At 38.6% G+C, this 21,744-nt stretch overlaps 1 protein-coding gene across 2 annotated transcripts in view; it reads right to left on the minus strand.

Moving 5' to 3' along the window:
- Positions 1-21,744, minus strand: part of LOC116736903 (plexin-B2-like) — a 124,814-nt gene that overhangs the window by 25,956 nt on the left and 77,114 nt on the right. For both annotated transcript variants that reach the window (XM_032589775.1, XM_032589776.1), the window contains 10 exons: positions 21,316-21,375; positions 8,973-9,493; positions 8,037-8,366; positions 7,815-7,947; positions 6,660-6,808; positions 6,413-6,583; positions 5,472-5,606; positions 4,065-4,165; positions 3,859-3,985; positions 681-846 (listed from right to left, as the gene is read on the minus strand). In XM_032589775.1, coding sequence (XP_032445666.1) covers positions 681-846; positions 3,859-3,985; positions 4,065-4,165; positions 5,472-5,606; positions 6,413-6,583; positions 6,660-6,808; positions 7,815-7,947; positions 8,037-8,366; positions 8,973-9,488 — 1,828 coding nt within the window. In that variant the 5' untranslated portion in view covers positions 9,489-9,493; positions 21,316-21,375. The remainder of the gene's footprint in view (positions 1-680; positions 847-3,858; positions 3,986-4,064; positions 4,166-5,471; positions 5,607-6,412; positions 6,584-6,659; positions 6,809-7,814; positions 7,948-8,036; positions 8,367-8,972; positions 9,494-21,315; positions 21,376-21,744) is intronic.

Genomic DNA, 21,744 nt, shown 5'->3' on the forward strand with positions numbered 1-21,744 from the left:
ACAGTAAATCTTAAATGTATGGCTGATGTGTAAAAGAAAAAGGGACGAAAGCTTTGCTACTAATTGTCAACACAAAGACAATTGGATAACAAGGTCAGGAAGAAGTTCAGACTATGACAACATGAACATGTAGACGTGTTGTGGAGTTCTGTGTGTTTTGGGTCGTTGAGAAATAAAAAAGTTGGTTCACACACCAACTCTGACAGATCATCAGTAGAGCAGGTGTTTAGATTAGCTAATCAATCTTAGCTAATATCACCGGTAGCTAATCTACCACAGCGCTCAGTTACTAATGATCAGAAAATAAACATCAAGCCTATAAACATAAATGGACTGAATGTTCTGTTCTTTGTGAGGGAAATGTTTGAGTGTTTTTAGTGTTGAATCTTGATACACATAGTGAAGCTGTTGTGAGTCAGTTGCCATGGCAACGGGTCTGCGTGTAGTGTGGCCATCATAGAGAGCGAGAAAAAGAAAAATATCAGTGGTTTTGAGTTTTTCTGCTTTATTTTCCCTTCGCTGTGGCGCGCTGCAGTGAATTAATAATAGCTACTTCTCCAGGTTTCACTTTGTTAATTTATACACATGCCCGAAATTTCCCAATGTGAACAACAACATGCAACGTGCCTACGGAATAAAAACGGCTGAGAGTTTAAATAAGAATCTGTGGCGAATCGTACCCTGCTGCTCCGGAGTGGGCGGGACTTTTCCAGGGTCGGGAAGCGAACAGACCACCACCGTCGGACTGTCTTTACGCGCCACGGCGTCGGATTTTAACGAATTGAAGACGCAGTGCAGCTGGTCGCTGTCCCTCAGCCGGGGCAGAGACGGGATCCTGATGTCCACCTGCAGAGACAAACAGGACAGAGACACGTCTCAACGTCTGGAGCAACGTTTTTACTACAACCGGCCAGGGAGACTGGATTAAACCTGATAAAATGTGTTTCCCTGACTGACTGAGGGACATGAAAGTGTGTGAGAGAGTGTGTGATGCAGTAATAATTACGATTCAACTGCGCTGTTCAAACATGAGCTCCTCATTACTCTTTGCTGACCTCAACTGTTTTAATTTAGCTGCTGAAGTTTTAATTTCAAACTTCTTCGTCCTCTGAAGCTTCTGAACTTTAGAAGCTCCAGAACAAAATCACTTTTCTTCCACTTGTCTTATCAGATTAAAACCTGAAGCCAGAACTCGTCATGAGTTAGTCGTTAAGGAAAACAAGGTCAAGGTCAAATTTACTACATTAACTGGATTTCTACATTTTTGTCTTTCTGAAGGTTCAGCGCTCCAGATTTAATCAAAACAAACTCCAAGCTGACACTCACAAAATAATATTCAGTTAAAGCTCAACCTCTAGCGGCTAGCTAAGCTAAAGCTAGTTTGGTGGAATCAACTAACTCGCACACTCTTTGGTTGCCTAGCAACGACCTGCTGAGCTTAAAGTTTCTCCTCCGTGCTTCATATCTTCTTAAAAATAGAAAAGCAGTTTGAAGTGAAAACTGGATAAATGAGGAAAGGTAACGCCTCACGTTTGGCAGCATTTCAGATATTCCAAATGAAAAACGAATCAATAATTATTGATATTGGCTGATATGAAACGCTGAGATCGTGAAACGTTTTCGGCCTAACTCTGAACTCACGCTTGGACTCGAGAGGTTTTGTGAGATTTAATGTTGGTGAGGGAAATCGGTTTGTGTTTGGTGTCTTATAGAGAACATAGGAGGAAAATTTGACCCAATTCTGATCTTTTCATAAGAAAAAGAAATCTGTTTTTATAAGGACACATCCAGTAGTTTTTAAAGCATCTGCTGTCAAAAAACTTCTTAAAATTGATTTTATTTGACTTTTATGTCATTAATGTCATCATTCTGCACCAGAAGAGGCCAGATGCTGTAAATGTTTTGAGTCCATTATTTATTAAGCAGTGAGGAGATTAGAACTGGTCTTAATTAGTGGTGAATCATTTTAAATAAATCCTCCAGTCTGAGAAAAAGACTGAAATATTCTCATTTTTCTTTCAGTTTGATTAAGATTTTATTTCTGTAAGAGAAGTATTCATTCTTCAGAATGACAAATTATTGTTCACATCAATTATTAATATTAATATATTGTCATAAAGCTCAACTCCACTTATAATTTTCAATTATTTTAAACAGCATGGGGCTAAATAAATAAATTATCTATGTAATTATTTCAGATATTTCTAAAGACCTAAAAATAATTCAAGCTGTACCCAACATTTTTAAGCAAAAGAATATCACGTTATGTTTATTAAAAATAAGAGTTGCTTATAAACAACTGATTTATCTCATGAGGATCCTGTTCAACAGATGAATGCAGTAAGTGCTCTGCTGCAAAGCACTCATAATTCATCTCTGGGTTCCTGTAATAATATTCTGAAATAAATCCACGATTCTGAAATCTTTAAATGTGCAATATCACTCATTTTGAGTTATGTTTCTGTACACTAAATGTTTAAAACTGTGCAAAAACTTTCCCAATTTTCCAAAAATGATTAGAAAACTGAGAGAAATGTCTTTACTGTTGCATTTTAAAATAATTCAAACATCAACTTCTGTTTGCGTTTTGTTTTTTACAGCCTGATCTGATTATCACACATCTGATGAGGATGACTGTGAGAGCGCCATCAACTAATGCAGCAATCTGCATAAAGCAAACATTCATGTCATCTGATTAATTTAATGTCTTTAAAACACAACTCTATCTCTCCTTAAATAAAGAGGAACTCATACTTTACATTGTAAAGTCAGGCTGAAGGACACTGCGTCGTCCCGGACACTTGGATCAATGTCCCACTAATTCAGGTTCAGACAGAATCATACATCCTCTGCAGGAGTTCAGCTAATGAAAACATATGGGCTACAGCGCTCAGACTGAAATTTATCGACTTAGCCGTTACATGCTACTATCAATCTATTCTCTAATATAAATTTTAGATTTTTCAGATGGAGAAAAAACAGAATAAGATATAATTTTATTAATTTATGAGGAGAAAAGTCATTAAAAGCCTAACCAAACTACAAAAATGTATTTAAATTTAATACTTCTGACATGTAAAATAAAAGTTTACTGTATGAAATCCCAACATTATAAGAGTTTTTAATGTTAGCTTTAACAGCTAGCTCTCTAATTACATTTAGAAATAGCTAATAGCTGGAACCCATAAGCATAATTTAACAATTAAATGTAATAATTTATTTGTATTTATTTATTAGAACATTGAGAAAACAATATTTTGAAAATAAAATCAAATGTGATTAATTTTGTGCTAAAATCAATGTGGAAGGTGAATTACTCGAGCTAATACTAGCAAAGTGTGCTGCTAATGTTAGCTGCTAGCATTTTGTCAACAATTGTTTTTTCCAGGGATAAAATAAGGTGATTTATAAGGTTAGTACGTCTATAAAAGTTCACCAGATAAAGATATAATTTTTTTTAAATAAAGCTTTAAAACTTAAAACAGTTTTAAAGGTTAGCTTTAGCAGCTAGCTGGCTAACCACATTTTCACATAGCTAACGTAAACCCACAAGGAAAATCTGCCAGTGTGTCTCTGTGTCATTCAGTGGGTAGGGAATCCAGACATTTTACTCAAGTAGGAGTAGAAGTACTTCATAAGAAAGTAACTGTAGTAACTGTAACTGAGTAAAGGTAACTAGTTACTACCCAACTCTGCTGATGGATAATTCACAGAAATAAGGAGTAATGACAGCTGCTGCAACATCAACAGCAATTTAAAACAGATTGACTGATAAAAGGTTAAGAAGTGAGGTGAGATTAAAGATGGCGTCTCCTCAGAGAAACTTTGTTCTGATCCTTCGCTGCGATTTTCACCCACCTGCTTCGTCTTCTTGCAGCTGATGTTCGGCGGGTCGAAGGCTGCGATCTCAACGCACTTCCCGTCGGGAGACCAGAGCCAGGCGTTCGTCTCTGCTGACCTGCTGCAGTCCTGCTTCCTGCTGCACCTGGAGAAACAACATGGCGGCTTGATTTCTAGCAGCTTGTTGGATCCATTTCAGGCGGCGCGGTTTAGGAGTGGCTCACCGTCCCTCCAGGACACACCAGCCACAGAACGGATCCTTCATCTGAACACAGGAGTGGCAGTCGGCCATCAGATGGCAGGTCTGGACCGGAACCTTGGTGATCTGGAAGTTCACAGGAAGTTCATTTCATTTAGTTTCATTATTATTGTAATTAATTTATTTTTCTAATTAAATTGTTTTTATTATTTAATTTATTTATATACATATGTATTTTTTAATAAGTAAACAAATTTTTTTTTCCTGAATTTCTTTAAATAAATAAATCTTATTGGAATGTTTTATTAATAAACTACTAAACAATCACAAAGTTACATTTAAACTTTGTTTTTTGTTTCAGAAAATACTTCATTAACGACCCAAAGCTGGCCATAAAAAACTCATGCAAAAATTATTTAAAAACAATTTTTAATAAAAAAAATATTTAATCCATTTTACTTCAAATAAATCACATTTAAAAAATGAATTAGAATTTAAAAATAAATAAAAATAAAATAAAATGTTTGTGATTTTAAAATTTTACTTAAAATAAATAAAAATCTCTATTTAATTTTTAAAAATTTAATTTAAAAGAATCTGGAAGCTGCTTTTATCAATTGATCTGTGTTGTTATTGATCGGTTGTTTATGTTTGATGATCTTGTACAAAACTTTGTTGCAGTTTTTAAGCGACTTGCTTCCCTGTTTTCTTAATTTTGCTGCTTTGTGTTGATTAATCTCAGTGAAATAAACTGAAGTTTGTAAAAGTTTAAGGACTATAAATGGTTTTGTACTCGTTTACTTTTCTGTCTGAAGAAAATCTTTTTCAGCAAAATACACCAAAAATTAAAATATTCATGTATAAATTCAGTAAAAAAATATAAAATTTGAAATTCTGCCCAAATCCCACATTTGTTGTTACTTTAAAACAACATTAATTCTTCCTCCTGACGTTTCTTTATGTTGAACATCTTCCAAGCGGCTGAGCGCCGTCTAATAAATTTAAATGAGCAGATGGAACGAGCTTCAGCGTCGTCGCTCGACTTGATCAAAGCAAATTGCTCTCTTGAAGTGCTTTGTAATTAATTCATTTCTAAAATCAATAACATCTATTTCACCTCGGCTGCGGAAAAGATGAAAGGACAAAGCAAAGAAAGACGGATGACGGAGAGGAAGAGAAACGGAGTGAATAAATCAAGCAGCGGCTTGTGTGCGGTAATGCAGACGGATGTGTTGGTGTTAGTCGACAGAGTGAATAAATGATCAAATAGGACAGAGGGAATAAATGAAGGGCTCATTAAGTCAGCAGCTTGATGGATGAAAGGGGAAACAGGAGCTAGCTAGCGCCGCCGCCTCGACCTTCCGGGTCGCTTTGGACGGGTGGAAGCGTGGAGCAATGGATCCGGTAAACGGAACAATCAATGGGCTCCGACCTTTGTCTCCGTGGTGATGTACAGGTGCTGCAGGCTGGAGTCGAACAGCAGGTTCTTGTTGACCTTGTGCCTGGAGGCGCCGCTCAGCGGCTGGCCGTAAACCTCGGGTTGAGCCGACAGATGCAGCTTCAGCACCTGCAGAGCAGAAACAGGAAGTGGAAACGTTACCGCCAGCGCAGAGCCGGAACCACAGTGGCAGCAGGACGGCGACAGCAAAACACATTTTAACCAGAAGTTACTGTGATGAACTTTAATATTGTTGTTTTGAGACCACTTTAAGTAATTTAGTGGTAATAAAACAAGAACAATAAACTTTAAATTCTAGTGAGTGTTTAACACTGGAACTGAAAGACATTTTAAAGATAAAAAAAAAAAAAGAAACTACTTTTGTCGTCCAGGTTTGTGGTAGAAAAAGAGAAAAACAATAAATCATGCAACTAAAAATGATTGAGTTTGTTTTAATTTATCATGCGAAACCAAAAACCGTAAAGAAACGGATTAAAACATTTCCAACAAGTTGATATGCAGACAATCCAAGATGGCAGAAGGAAATATTTGCATGTACTTTATGTAGCTGTGAATAAAAACATTAGCAAAGATTGGCGCTAATGTTAGCTTGCTAGCTTTTTGTCAACTGAGAAAATTTTTCCAGGGATAAAACAATGTAATTTATTTATTTAATAATTCTTCATGTAAAATTTATGTCTACCAGATCATTTAAACCAACATTTAGCAGTTAGCTGCTAAAGCTAGCTGCTAAAACATGTAGCACCAGATGGATTATCTGAAATCTATCTGGAAGATAAATTGTTCTAGTGAACATTAGCAAAGATTGGCGCTAATGTTATCTTGCTAGCTTTTGTCAACCAAAATGAATGTTTAGTGTAATTTTTAGCCCACAAACAGTAAGTGAATAAAGTCATGATTTAAGAATCTGTCACCTCTCCATCGGGGGCGCCCAGGAACGCCACAGCATGGCCCATCTCCACGGCAACAGCCACAGCAGTCATGTGACCCTCATGCTTCCATGACGGCTCAGCCATTAAGGCGAATTCAGCCGTACTGGCCAGCGGTGAGGGCAGATGCTCTGCTCCACATATCTCCAAGCCTTTCTGGTGAAAGAGGAGAGTTTTCATTTAAAACATCAGATTTGTGTTTTATCTTCGTTTCAGGAGAGAATTTTAGTACCTTTCCGCTGCACAGCTCCTCAGGCTTGGAATTAGAATTAGAATAAGGCGAATAAACCGCGAGCTGGTTGTTGATGAGGCCCTCATGGTTGTAACAGGCGTCTATGACTTTATAAATTTGTTCTTTGATGAACTTTAAAGGGTACATACCTGAAAACAGGAGCAGAAACAAAATCTATCTCCACTCAAGCTAAATATGAAACATTAAGAAAATAAAACAACAAAAAACCTAAAACATAAGAAATCTGTGAAGGCTGCATACTTTTTCACAAAGCTCTATGTAAAAAGACAGCGGTATAAGCAAACTTTGCCACTGCTTAGGGCCCCCTGCTGGCCTGGGGGTCCAAAAGAGCACAAACCAGCTTTATAAAAACTACTGAATTACTACAGACGAAAACTGCAACACTGTTTAATTTATAGTATTCTGTGAGAAATATTCAACATTAAAATCTTTTGTGTACGCAGAAAGAAAGCGCAGAATTTAATTTTTGGATTCACGGTGCTTCATCTGATCAAATCTGTGGAGGAAACCACCAAAGTAACGTAAAAATAATCACACGAGAAGTAAAATAAATGCTAATAATGATGAGAAAAATGTCTATAAATAGTTTTTTAATTTGTCACTTCAACATTTTTATGGTCAAAATCGCTGAATGTACGCATTTCCTGTTGAAGACTCAGGTGAGGCAGTGCAGTGCCGTGCCTCACCTCTGGGGGTGCTGTATATATACTATATAGCTAACATGCTTATTTAATTACACATTTCCTACATATGTTGATATTCAATAGTCTGTTTGACATATTTGATGAATATATCTTTCTGATTGGCCATAAATGTGCAGAGAAAAGGCAGAAAGTACCGTGTCTTACTGACAGGGGGCGGTGCTGAGCCCCATGGACACAACGAGCAACAAGTGCTCTTCTTCTACTCATTGAAAAGACTGAAAACAGTCAGAGGAAAAAAATACAAACGGAACAGAAGCGTTGAAGACCCTCTCTTATGAAAATAAAATAAATGAGAAACAGGAAGATTTTTTTCTTCAACAGAAAGAGAAGGTGGCGTCTGTTATGAACCTCACTGCAAATTAGTCTACAGGACATTTTTCTGAGACCAAACGGATAAAAAAAGTTACAAAAACATGAAAGTGTGTCATACACATGGCTGAGTTGTCACCCTCATCGCTGAAGGTGGCGAACAGAACTTTGTCATGAGCTGAGATGGGTCCGTACTGACTGGACCGGCTCAGACTCTGAGCCAAGGCTTCGCCTGCTGGTCCAACAAAAGCTGCCTGGAACACCAGAGAGAGCAGATTGAAGTTTGGATTACTATAAAAATGAGTAACAATAATAAACATCTGGACCGGCTGGTTCTCCTCACCAGAACTTTGCTGAACTCATTGTTGGCGCTGCAGTTGAGCTGCAGCTCCGTGTACGAGTAATAGTTGTGATCCTCCTCACACATCCGGGAGATGAACGTGAAATTCTTGTGGTAATGCGAGTTGAGCTTCCGGGAAAACAGGAAGTAGACGTAGCCGTCGCTTTTGAAGCTGAAGCGGAAGTCGTGCGCGTACTTCGGGCTGAAGGGATTGGACTGGACCGCCGCGGTCTCGATGATGTTCTCGAACACGTCCCAGTCGCCCACTTCCTCCAGGACGCGAGTGGAGATGAGCTTCATGCTGGTGTCAAAGACGCTCTGGCCTTTAGCAACCTGACGGAGAAAAACATCAAGCAGAGATATAAGAGAAATAAGAAATTAAAATAATAGGATGGAATGATAGGAAAAAATGAAGGATTGTGGCTTTACTGATGAGCAGCCAGGTTTATTGGGAGCAAACCGAGTTTGACTTTAAGAGCTGGTGTCTCCATCAGGGAGCCGCTAAGATGCATTTTTACTACGCTGTTGCAACCCGTCTTTCGTTCCTTTTGTGGTTAAGCTGCCGTTCTATAATATAAACAGCGGAAGCTCTCTTATCAAAAGAAAAGCACTAAATCAAAAACCGGAAGTCAATCACATATTATACAAAATAAAACAATATAAAGCCAATAACGCTAGAAAGGGGATACAACAAATAAGGAGCTTAAATAAAGTCTGAGAAAGTCAGAACACGATGACTTTATTGTTGTAATATTTTAACTTAATTCACAAAATATTACATCACTAATGTAATATTGAAAGTATTACATTAGTGATGTAATATTTCACCATTATTCTTGTTATTTTTACCTTATTTTTATTTTGACATTATTGTTGTAATATTTAGATTTTATTCTGGTAAACACGGAGGAGTGGGCGGAGCTTCTGCTTCCTGCTCACCAGGAAAACCGTGAGGTTTTCTTTGTCTTTCTTGTAGTATGACATCACTCCCACGACGGAGACGTTCTCGTCGGCGCTCGCCACGTACGACTTCTCGCCCTTGTTGTCGTTGAAGTAGACTTCGTTCTTCACGTCGTTCAGGCTCCTGAGCGAGCAGAGGCCCCTGAACAGGCTGCCGCACACCACCAGCTGGTTCTTGGCCGGGTGGAGCAGCAGCAGCTTGTTGTGGTTGGGCATGTCCTGGGCGTCCGCGCAGGATTTGTCGATGATCGGTGGCGTGCACTGCCGGCTGTCGAGTTTGGGCCCCGTTACGTAGCTGGACTCCTTCTCCAGGTCGGCGTCCAGCTGGTAGAGGTGGTTGACCGCGCCGACGTACAGCCGGCCCGTGGCGGGGTCCACCACCACGTTGTTGATCCGCGTGGCGGACGAAAACTCCGGGTCCCTGCCGCGGCACGGGCCGAGGTGAGCCGTCACCATGGCGACCACGGTGAGCCGCCACGCCCACCACCGCTCCATCGTGTCTGGAAGACAAAACCGAAAAAACACCAGCTGGTTGTTAAATAATTAGAGTTTTAGTGACGCCTAGTGGATTGATTTAAGAATGCAACGAAAACCAAAAAAATCGGTCTGACATGAGTTAGTGGAACGTTGCCCCTAGTGGTCAACTACTGTAAATAATCTTATCCTGAATATAGGACCATTAAATAAAAATTAAAATCAAAACCATCCTTGATAAAATAAGTTGATATGACAGTTGGTGGTGAACTATCGTGAATAATAGTCTGAATACAGGAGCATTCAATAAAAATTTAAACTAATATTTAAGAAAACAGAACTGGAAAAATACACATTTTCTCCAGAATGAAGGTAAAACACAATGTGAACATTTTTAAAAAGTTTTTAAATAAGTTATTAGTGACTAAAACTCTTCCTTTACCAAACTGCTCTTTAATCAATAACACCTAAATTTAGCTTTAATGTTTTTATGCTTAAAGAGTTTGAGCTGCACTTTGAGCTGAGAGCAAAAACAAACCAGAGGAAATAACAAAGCTTCCCATTAAAACCAGAACATCCTTTACTGGAGGAGAGCAGGAGGAGCAGGGCCAGATTAGATTAGAAGAGATTAAACAAGAGATTAAACTGGAGACAGTGAGTTCCATTTTAGCTAGAATATCAATCAAATCCAGAAAAACCTCCAGGTAATCTGGATTATTAAAGCTAACTCTAATTAGTTTTAACCCTGAACGTCCTTTTGTTAATTTCTAACCGCTGGTTTTCTCTGCAGGTATCAGATAATTGTGTCAGGTGGGTCAGTTGGACGAAGCGTTCACCGTCTTTCTGCAAACTGAACTCCCCTCGGCGCCGGGGGATTTATCACCAGGATTTATCTCCCTGCTCTCCTAAATCACCCAGGAACATCAAGAGGCTTAGAAACAATTTCACATAAAAAATAAGGAACTAAATATGAAAATACACAACGGTATCACAAGTATTCGCTCACCTGGCTCTTTAAGGGTTTAATATGTTGGATGAGTTTTCAGAGGCACATTTATGAGGTCAGACACTGATGTTGGGCAAGAATGTTAGGAGACACATTACTTTATTGATGAAATTGAATTTTGGGTTTTTAAATATTACATTTTTGGAAAATCTAGATTTTTTTCCCCGCCAATGAACTTGTTGGGTTTCTATAGATGTCAAAACGCCCAGGGCGGCCATCTTGTTTTACAGCTTCAATTTATTTGGACATTAAATATAAGGGACAGATTTTAGGATACCTTTTCACTGAAACCTGAGAAGGTATTAGTGAAATACCTTCACTTGGTTTCCTCTTAGTGAAGAGGAAACTGTATATATAAATATATTTATATATACAGTAAATATATATTTACATACAGTTTATGTAAATATATAAAGTTTATATATTTACAGTCATATAAATATCTTTATATTTACAGTTTATATGATGCGAAACGTAGCAACAAGGTGTTTAGTTTTGTAAACCTTGAGCAGCTGATGAGCATCTCAAAAGCTCAAACAACACCTGAACTTTGACCCCAAATCATCCCAGTGGAGCTGAAAAAGAGGCAGAGAGAAGGAGGAAGTTCAAACCATCTCTTTTGTTAGGATCGTATCCCCTTCTCCAACATCTGTAGAGATTTAAAGAGGTGCAGAAATGCAAACAAGGTGGATTAGCATGTCATAAAGCTGTCATACAGCAATGGTCTTCAGTCAGAGGCCTTTTTAGATTTGTTGTAACACTGACTGCTACTGGAGCCTCACCTTCCACAGAGACTGAAGACATTTGGATGATATAAGTGGTGACTAAACCTGTCAGCTTCGGCTGTAACTGGTTTTTATTTTTGTTTTACTTTTTGTGTTTGGTTGTTTTTCATTTTGGATATTTAAATTATTTCCCAGTTCCAATGTTAAGTGTTCTTAAATTAAAGTTTATTGGTCTTTTACTTGCAAATTGTCTCAAAATCACAACATTATTGTTTAAGGCAGTAATTACAGGGACAATTTATCGTCCAGGAAAATAATAAGATAAATAAAGTATTTTTAAATTGAATTTATCTTTGAATTGTGCTGCAGGATCTTCTCAGTCAGTGAACCAAAAACCTTCTGAGCTTATTAGAGTCAGCCTCACACTTTTATCATAAATTTAATCTGTTGCTGTCTTTGAATGTCACACCTTTTCTCCCTGTAACATTAAAACAAGCCAAACCCAGCAGGTATGTTCCCCGCCTCATCCCGTTAAGGATCTGTGACATCAAAGGGCTAAAATCATCTTCTGTTTCCATCTCAGCTGCTTTTCTTTTCTCTCTGAAGCGTTTTTCATCCCCCAGTTCAGCCTGACTGCTGAACTGGGGGCTGGAATAAACTCAGTTTGTGTTGAAGGTGTGTTTGTGTTTCTCTTGAAAACAACAGACGGGATTTTATGGATGTGAAACGTTTAGATAAAGCCTCTTCATCAGAGCTTGCTAAGGATAAAAACCTTGCCCCACTATATAAACATAATTAAACTGCTGAAGGGTTATTATGAGGCTTTAGGATAATTATTGCAAACAAAAGGATCACTACTTAAAAGATCAACGGCCTCAATAAAGCCTTTGTGCCACCGGCTCACCGTTATAAATCATTGCACCAGGATGAAAAGGATTTTTACTGAATGATGGATGGACTATATGACGGGTAACGTTGAGAACCGGAAATTATTTCCACTTCCTACAGTTAAGCAAAGAAATTACCTTAAAGGAGAAAAGGTGTATGACACTTTTAATGTGTGAACTGCTGGATTATGCAGCTTTAAAGACGAGAAAAATTCTGGTGTGAAAGCCGACGACAGGGTAGAAAAACATTTACATTTATTACTTTTTTGAACCAAACAATATTTTTCAAGACTTTTTGACTCGTTCAAGACATTTGGATGGATGGATGAAACATTTTGACAATAAAGCGGAATAGGTTTGGAAAACTCTACTAAAGTTCTGGACCGCTCCAGATAATGCTACACCTGGAACCTTTTGTTCCAGGGGTAGCAGTTAAATTATTCCCCTCAAAATGGGGTTGTTCTTTCAGAGCCTGAAAGGCTCTTAAATCAGGGAAATCACATTTTTCCATTTTTTTTTTTTTTATAATTTTTTTTTTTTTTTACCCCTCCAGGGGGTCTTTTTGTGGGCTCTAGTGTCCCTTATATGATAGTGGGCTGACAGGAAACGGGGAAGGAGAGGGGGGAAGACATGCGGCAAATATCGTCGGGTCCGGGAGTCGAACCCGCGACGGCCGCGTCGAGGACTCAAGGCCTCCAAATACGGGTTGCGCTAACCACTACGCCACCACGGCACGCCCCCATTTTTCCTCTTTTTACATACAAAAGTTTTGAGTGGAACGTTTGATTTTGTGCGTTTCTGGTACGCCATTAAATCAGACGCACAAGCAACATCAGCTAACGGCAACGATGGATGGTGGAGCGTCTTCTCTGGTCCCACTGGGGGTTAATTTCTGCTTCAAACCGATCTGATTGGGTGCTGGAAAAGACTACTGTCATGTTGCAGTTGTGCTAAAGGGAGTTAGCCTATCAGCTAAGCTATTCAAGCCTAAAATAGCATCTCAATGCTAAACATGTTGCTAATGTTAATGTTAATCTACAGTCCACATTTCTAAAGATATTCAATGATTGATCAGGATTTCCCGAGACACTGGAAAGCTGAATGGCTACAATAGCATTTTAAATCCAACCAAAGCTAACGTGCTAGCCTAGCGCTAGCAGCAGAAATGGCTCCTGGTCTTCAGCCAAAGACTAAAGAGAAATCCTCCAACCGCTAAAATCTGACGCCTCCATCTTGTTTCCATCTGGTGAAGAAGGAAGTTGATCTCGGTGTCTTCAGAGGTTTTTGTGTCGTTTCCTTCAGTGGTTCTTGGTGCAGCGCCCCCACAGGCCAGGAGGGGAACAGGTTGGTTTTACTCAGAACCACAGCAGCTGGAGGTGGAGCTGATGATGGAGTTCTGGTTCCAAATCGAACTGAAACTGCAGGACTATCAGGTATGAAAACATCCTGAGATCTACACCAAATGTTAGAGAAGCTAATCTGTAGCAATCAGGTGGTTCTGAATTATCAGACTCCTAAGACCAGGACATGTTTTGAATATTTGCTCTGCCACTGTCATGTTCCTTTGTTTCCAGAAACCATCAGCCAGTATCCATCTAAAGGTCTGATTTAAGGATTTATGAGTCAGTCAGAAGTTTGCCAATAAATCTAAAACCAGCGAGTTGTATTTGGTAGAAAACTGGAATAACGTACAAACATGGTCATGGAAACTTAAAAAAAACAGGTCAAAACGAATGGGAGTCTTTATAAGTCGAAAGCTCTGGCTGAAAAGTTTGTAGAGAAGCTGAATCCAGGAATGTGTGTTGCAGCTCCAGCTGGGGGAATAAAGGCTCCCAGATTTATCTGCTCCTGTCTAACCTCCTTAAGCCTCGTTCCTTCAGTCGTCTCTTCATCACTCGCATGTTTCTCTCTGCATGCGCCTCCCTCCACATCCTAACCTGTGGGAACCGCTTCAAACAATCCTTGCTTTCTGACACTCGACGTCCCACCGGGACTGCGCACATCTGAGGCCGACCGCGGTTTGAGTCTGCTGATTGAATGTTTCTTTTTTCTGTCTGGCAGTCACATTTTTGTCTCAAAAAACTCATCTGATATCACATGCATTTGATGAATGCGGTTAAAAGTCGTCTATTCTCTGCCTGGAGACGATTCAGATTCTAATATTTTCCTCTGAAGGGATGAGATGCTGCCAAGTCTGTAGGTGCACCAGAAAGAAGACGATAAAAAGGTTAAAAGGAGAGAGATGAGGCTGACCTCTGACCTCAACCTTCAGAGCAGCTGATCCAGAATGCTGCTGCTGGCATTCTGACTAAAACCAGGAAGCTGGAGCACATCATCCAGTTCTAAACTGCAAAACAGCTGAAACACTGAGTTCCTTTAAATCTGGACTAAGACCCACCTAGTTAGAGATGGCTCTCTTTGATTCATAATAACTGACTTTGATCGTAATTATTGATAATTTTGATGATGACATTTGATAAAAATGTAATTTTGTCAACTGGTGACTGTCTGGTGTTTTTATTTTTGTGTTTCTGTGATGTAAAATCCTTGAACTGCCTGCTTGCTGAAATGTGTTATTCAAATCTAAATGATTGATTAATTGATTGATTGATTCAGCTCCTGCGCACCTGAAATCTGTAACAAACGTCCAGAAAACTGCAAAACTGATGGAACACTGAATTTCTTTTAAATAGTTAAAACTGCTTTTGATCAACAATAACTGACTTTGATGGTATTTATTGATGTTTGCTGCTGAAATGTTCTAACTTGACTGAATGCTGTTCTTGACAACTAGCATATTGTCCCTCATTATTCACTTCCCTGCAACCAAAACTGTTCATTATCGTCAAATTCACCTCAACTTTCACTTCAAAACGTCTGATTTACATTCAAGCCCACCGCTGGGCGACATTAGCCATTCATGACATTGGGCCAGAGGAACGAGGATGCTGATTGGCCAGAGCTGGAGGGATGCAGTGGCTGTGATTGGAGGAACCCTGGGGGGAAATGGACTCCTTATTAGTGGTAATAAAGGAGCCTGGCGAGGGAAAGTGAAGCTAAAGCAGCAAACAGGACGGACACACACAGCAGGAGGAGCTTGTCTGTCAACACACACACAGGCAATCTCCTCCAGAGACACACGGTTTGTCCTGCAAAGGCGACGCAGTCTGGAGGAACAAACAGCACCTGAGGAGTTCCTGGGCAAAATAAAACCGATGCGATGAAACGGCGCTGATCTGAGAACAGCTGCCTGGTTAGAGTTGGTCTGATCACTTTCCTCCTCAGCAGAACTTCTCCAAATTTTACCTTTTAAAATGTCTTTATTTGAATTATAAGCAAGTTTTATGGCTCAGTAGCGGATCTGGTTGGTAATTATTTGTGTTTATAAACCAATCTGACCATTAGCCGCTTTAATATCAGAACATTTTTGGTTCTAATATTAAATCGACATTAAAGCTGCAGAATGTACCTTTATGTCACCATAATCTCTGAAAATAAAAAAATCCACTGCCTTCTCTGAGTGTTAACCAATTAGAGCCAGGAGGTGGGTCTTAGCGCTGCCAATCACTACCCCCTTTGCTCTCTGCTACGCTGCAGCTAGCTTAGCTTGTCATTGGCGCTAATGCAAGTTAGCATAACCACCAAAGACAGCAAATAAACAGTTTTCCTGTAATGGTAAGTTGTTCACAGCGGATACATGAGAATGATTGGCAGCACTAAGACCCTCCTCCTGGCTCTGATTGGTTGTTTTTGGTGCATTTCTTCAGATGGCAGTAGCAACTCAGGGAGGAGGTGGAGGAGATCGACCTTTTCACAGATTTTCTGTCTCCAACATGAGGACAGTTATAATAAATATATAAGAAACATTTTTTATAAAAGTTATAAACTGAAGCTTTAAGAGTCATTTTAATCTTAAGGTTTCTGGTGAAAAAAACAGCCACAAAAAAACAAGGTAACGTGTGTTTGGTTGTGTATTTCTTGGTTCAACAAGACTAAATCTTACACAGATTAAAACCTTGTTGATTTTCCTTCAAGAAGAATAAGTTGTTGGCAGCTCTGCTAATCCACCTCTTTTGCTTTTGCTGCTTCTCTTTAAATCTCTGTCTGGCTGGATGATTAGAAGATGTTGGAGTAGGGGATATGATTTGAACTTCCTCTTTCTCTCTCAGCTCTTTGTCCATTAAATCTTTTTCAACTTATCTGACATTAGGGGTTAAAGTTCAGGTATTGTTTAAGCTTTTGCGATGCTAATTAGCTGCTCCCGGTTGTAAGAACAACTGGTTGCCATGGTAACATATAACAACTACGTGAAAGTAATTGGCAGCTACAAGCTCTGACTGAGACGAGACACACGATTGTTGAAATAATCGCCAACTAATTTAGTAATCGATTAATTGATATAGAGGCTCAGAAAAAGGCAATTTGCTAAAAGAACATAAAGCATTAATTAAAAAAAACTGTACAAAAAATAAAAGCATTTTGCATTTAACATAAAAAACTAGCTGAGCTTCACAAGGTTCATATTCTGTAAATAAAAACAGTGAACAGATCAGCCCTACACTGTATTGATGTAAAGTCAAGCTGTTTGTTTAGCTGCAAATGATTAAATGTTCACTAAAGGTTATTGCATTTCATGCATTCAAATGTTTATTTTCTTATTTAAAAATGATTTAAACTATTTGTTTATTTGCATTTTTTATGGATTCCTAATGTTTAAAATATATTTAAGTGGTTAAATAAAAAATCTGCAGAATGTGCTAACTTTTTCATCCAATTAGTCATTGGAATAATCGATAGAGTAAAGGTTATTTGCAGCCCTGAGTGTCTGGCATGTTATGCATTGAGACTTTCCCTTCCACAGTCTGTGGAAACAGCAGCTCAGTGATCGCAGTTTCTTTAGGGAGTCCAGTTATTCTCCGGCTCAGATAAGAAGTGAAAAGGACTGATTCAGTGGAGGGGAAACGACAGGGAAGGACCGATAACATTTATCAGCAGGCAGGGAATCAAACGGCGGCCAAAAAGCATCAGAGACGGGCGCCATGTTTGGTTCCAAGAAGTAAAATCGAAACTGAACGGTCTGAGTTCGTAATGACAAATAGGATTAAATGACAACTTAATTAGTGTAAGGGGAGTTTAATGGAGGTCGGACAGCTTTTAGTCAAACAGTAAATTAATCAAAGATCAGATGTGCTTTAGTTTATGCCAAAATTCAGGACAACTTAGACAAAGTGAACCCTAATCTCCAAAAACCAGACCCTACAAGGTCTCAACTGGAAAGGAATTCACTTCACAAACAAACCAGTTCTGTTTGGTCCGATTTAATTTAACTCCAGTCCGTTTGGCCAGACAGTCCGGTTCGGTTGGTGAGATGTGAAAAATGAAATCAACCAAAAGAACAGACTCTGGTCCGCCGACAAACCTCAGCCTGGGTTCAGTTAATGTGAACTCTAGTTCGGTTTGAATGCATATGTGAACGCCAAGCGAAAAGGAGACCGCTCTAAAAGCAGGAAGTGGACTACAGCGCAGGGCATTCTGGGTAAAAATAACCAAAACAAATGTGCTAGCAGGAGAAATGGATCAAAGTCTTTAACCAAAACAAAATCAAAATCCTCTGATGTCACTCCATTTTTGTTTCCATTTGGTGAAGAAGGAGGTTGCGCTCAGTGTCTATTTTTAGGTTCTTGGTGCAGCGCCCCCACAGGCCAGGAGGGGAACAGCTTGCTCAAAGGGTTTGGTTGGTTTGTCTCAGTTTAGTGTGAACCCTCTGAAGACTCAGGTAATAAAAGAGTCAAATGTATTTTTAGTTTCAACAACAAACAGTAAACCTGACCAACATTTTGCTCTGAATCCGACTTGGCGTCTTTTCGCCTTATTTTATCCTCCAAAGAAACAAACATCCTGCCAAATAAAACCAGAGTTCAACTGAGGAAAATGGCAGGAGGGTTGATGAACTGCTTCATTTATGCTTCTGCAGATAAATCAACTTTAAAGCAGGCTGTCATTGAAAGTTCTGGTTGCAAAGTGCAAGTTGGTGACATCTCAGCAGGGCAGCGGCACAGAGAGCAGAAACAGAGTCGGGTCGGCATCAGAACAAAGGCCGACTGTTGGGAGGAGAGATAAAAACAGAGGGCCACTCACACCAGTGCAACAAAAAGGAAAACAGTCAACCAGTTTGCTACCAGTTACCACAGAGATGGAAATATTAACATGATACGAAAGTTTTTAAGCCAAACAAGAAACCAGAACCCAACGATCTGTTGCTTCTTGTTAAAAAAAATAATTCAACCTTTTAGAAACCTAAATATCTAGACGTTAGGATTATTTAGCCGATGTTAACTGGACCAAACTTTTCATATAATATGCAATTTAATACAATTATATGAAAAGATTAAAGCATTTTCCTGATTACTGACACTGATAGGATAGAGCAGGAGCTTCTTACAGAGAGAGAGGCCCCATTTTTATGTTTTCCTTATTTTAAAACAAAAAAAATAGAAATAGTGATTTTTAAAAATGAAAAACTTCTTATAGCAGATATTTATCAAAAATTATAAGTTGAGTTTTTAAAAAAAGGCTCTGTAACATTTGAGGCTTTAAACAAGTTTTGTGACTTTCTGATTTTATTCTTTTTACTATTTTATATATTACTTTGCTTATTGATTATCAAATATAATTGATCATATTTATTTTATGCGATTGTGTACATCACTTTGGTTCTGTGGTGTTTAAAGTGCTCTTTAAATAATATTGGTATTGTACGGAAGGAATGTGGGCATGTTTGGATTGCAAGAGTTGCAGATGTTTGGTCTAGTCAAAGTACACACCTAAATCCAATTGAGAATCTTTGGAGTATTAATATTTTTCAGGCTTTTGAAGTTTTTCCTGCTTCCTGGAGTCTTGCTGGTGTAAATCCAAAGCCGGATCAGCAAACTAAACTAAATTTATTCTTTAATCACTCGGGACCGAATGGAGAACCGCAGAGCGGCGGGAAGGACGGGAATCAATCTCCTTAAATAAATATGACTTGGATCAATACCCAGACGTGTTTCTGCTGAGCTGCGAGTAAAGAGAGCAGAAAAAAACATGATTCCAACTCATGTCGGTAAATTTGCGGACAGATATGCAGATGTAATTTGGTGCCGGACCGAGTGACTAACCCGACATTTCAGCACCAGAACCTGCAGCAGCTTTAATTATCGAAACCAGAGCAGAGATCCTGAAATCCACACATCTGTCGGCGTTCCCGTCGGAGCAGCCGTCGCTCTTCCCGTTGATGTTCGGCTCGCGTTTGAAACGCTGTCGACGCGTCCCGACATCGACTCATTTTGAAGTCCTTATGATGTTGTGAGTGAAGCCCTCAGTGGGCCGGATCCGGATCGAGACGTTTAACATGAAAAGATGAAACTGGGATCCGAAGGAGGGGAAAAAACCCGGAGCTGACAGGTGTTCTGTCGCTGCCTTTAACGGATCAAAGGACGTCGGAGTTGATTTGAGCTGGAATGAATCAATCAGCTCCCAAAAACAAAGCGATGGAGTTTTATTTGCTTATCTGCTGATAATGTGAAACTATTGGTGAATGAGGCAAAAAATCAGTGTTAGGTTGAATAAAACAACCTTAGATTTTTGGGTTTATGAGTCAAAGATTGATGTTCGCGTTTAGTTAGATCTGTGATCTGCCTTCTTCACCTGCTGAACCAGTTATGGTAAAAAAATAAATCATCAGATTTTTGGTCTCCAACAGGGTGAGAATATCAACTGAGCAGCAGGAGAAATGTTGCACCACTTCTGTTTTTATAACTATATAATGTTATTTCTTTTTAAATTACTTAAAGATAATCATTTTAAACACTGGAGCTATAAATAGTGTAAATTTAGCTATGATGCTAATTAGATCCAGCAGGCACTTATACACTAATGGCAATACAAAGTAAAAAAAGAAGAAAAGTATCGACTTAATTATAAAACTAATCAATTAAATGGATAAAATGATGCAACAGATTCAACTTAAATATATTAATTGTGACTCAACATGTTCGTCTTGGAGTAGCTTTACAAATGCTGCTGCTGGAACAAAACGCAGCGTTTAAAAACGAGGTTTCTTAATGGGGCCATCAAACTGTTCATGCTCAAACTGAAATTGAGTAAAATATATTTTATAATGCCATTGCTTTTTCATAATTACATTATTTCAAACAGATAAATCCTACTGCTGTTCAGTCTCTATTCAGCAACATGAAAACTGTTACAAATTGAATTTTTGCATATTTTTGAAAAGTTTTAGGTTTTTATCCTGCAGTGTTTCCAATACAGCTGGAAGTTTTAATATTCTGTGTGTACTCATGAAAACAATTCATGTTTCATAATCAACATAATTAACTATTTCTACAGTTATCCCTAAATTATATTGCTTCTTAATATCTTAATACTAGTGTTGCTCATTTCCATTCCTTAGTTGCCGAGTGTCGCAAAAAAGCCTCAAACCCAAAATTAAAAATAACTTTCAGAATTTTGGTCACAGGTTGTTCTGACACATAGTTTGAAAATAAAAATTCAATAAACTCACAATTCATCATTTGCCTGAAAAAGTGCATCACTGACTGATGAAATTCTGCACAGAAACAGATAAAATATCTTTGATTTGACTGATAAAACAATATTTAATCACACAGTTGGTATCTTATCTTCATTTTATGTTATAAAATGTTGATATAATCTGACATAAACTGTTTAAGTTGGATTTTCTTGACATATTTAAGCTTCATTTAAAGCCATAATTAGTAGAAAAGTTATGAAAAGATATAATTATTCAAATGCATCAGTGATGAACACAATGGATCAGTCAGAGGAGAAAAATGATCCATTTGGAGTCAAGCTGCTTCCATCAAAGCTCTGAAAATCCCCAAATAACTCCATATTGTTCGATGTGTTTTAGGGTTGTGAAGAAACTCTGCAGCTAAAAAGATGAATCCTATTTTTCCTCCTTGCATGAAATGACTTCTTATCCTCCCACCTGCTCTGCTGCTGCCGGTTAAACCATCGAAAGCGTAATTACTGTCACTGCTGGAGAGAGTTAGGAGATAAAAGCAGCCGGCAGTTCTTCCTGCCAACAATCCCGATCATTTTACTTCATTATTAATCATAAATCCACAATGGAAATGAAAACCACTTCAGATAAACTTCTGATGGAGCAAACAGGAAGTAATTCATTTAACAATTGGATTATTAATCACCTCGTAATTCAGGCTAATCACAGCTTCAGTCTGAAGGGCGGATTAGTCCACGAGTCGAGCCTGGGAAAAAAATAAACACAAAAAGAGGAAAAAATTAGTCCAGAAAACAAGAACAAACAAATTGTTCTGGATCATTTAGGAGAAACTTTCTGTTAAATTCATGAATTTTAAATCAGCCTGGAGGCACCGGAGCAGGAAGCCGATCGCAGCCAATCCTGCCGATTTTCAGCTTAAGCTTCACACAAAAGAACATCAGCTTGTTTCTGTTCAAACATTTAAACATTTAACTGTTTTTATCTGCTGACTTAGAAAGTTTGAGAGATTTTCTTAACTCTAACCCTCAGAAATACATACAATACAGATACATACAGACAGAAAGAGTTCCCCGTTGTTAACAAGGCTGGTGTTTGGTGAAACGATGTGCGGGTG

This window comes from Xiphophorus hellerii, chromosome 17, assembly GCF_003331165.1.
Source record: "Xiphophorus hellerii strain 12219 chromosome 17, Xiphophorus_hellerii-4.1, whole genome shotgun sequence".
In the NCBI taxonomy this organism is placed as follows: domain Eukaryota; kingdom Metazoa; phylum Chordata; class Actinopteri; order Cyprinodontiformes; family Poeciliidae; genus Xiphophorus; species Xiphophorus hellerii.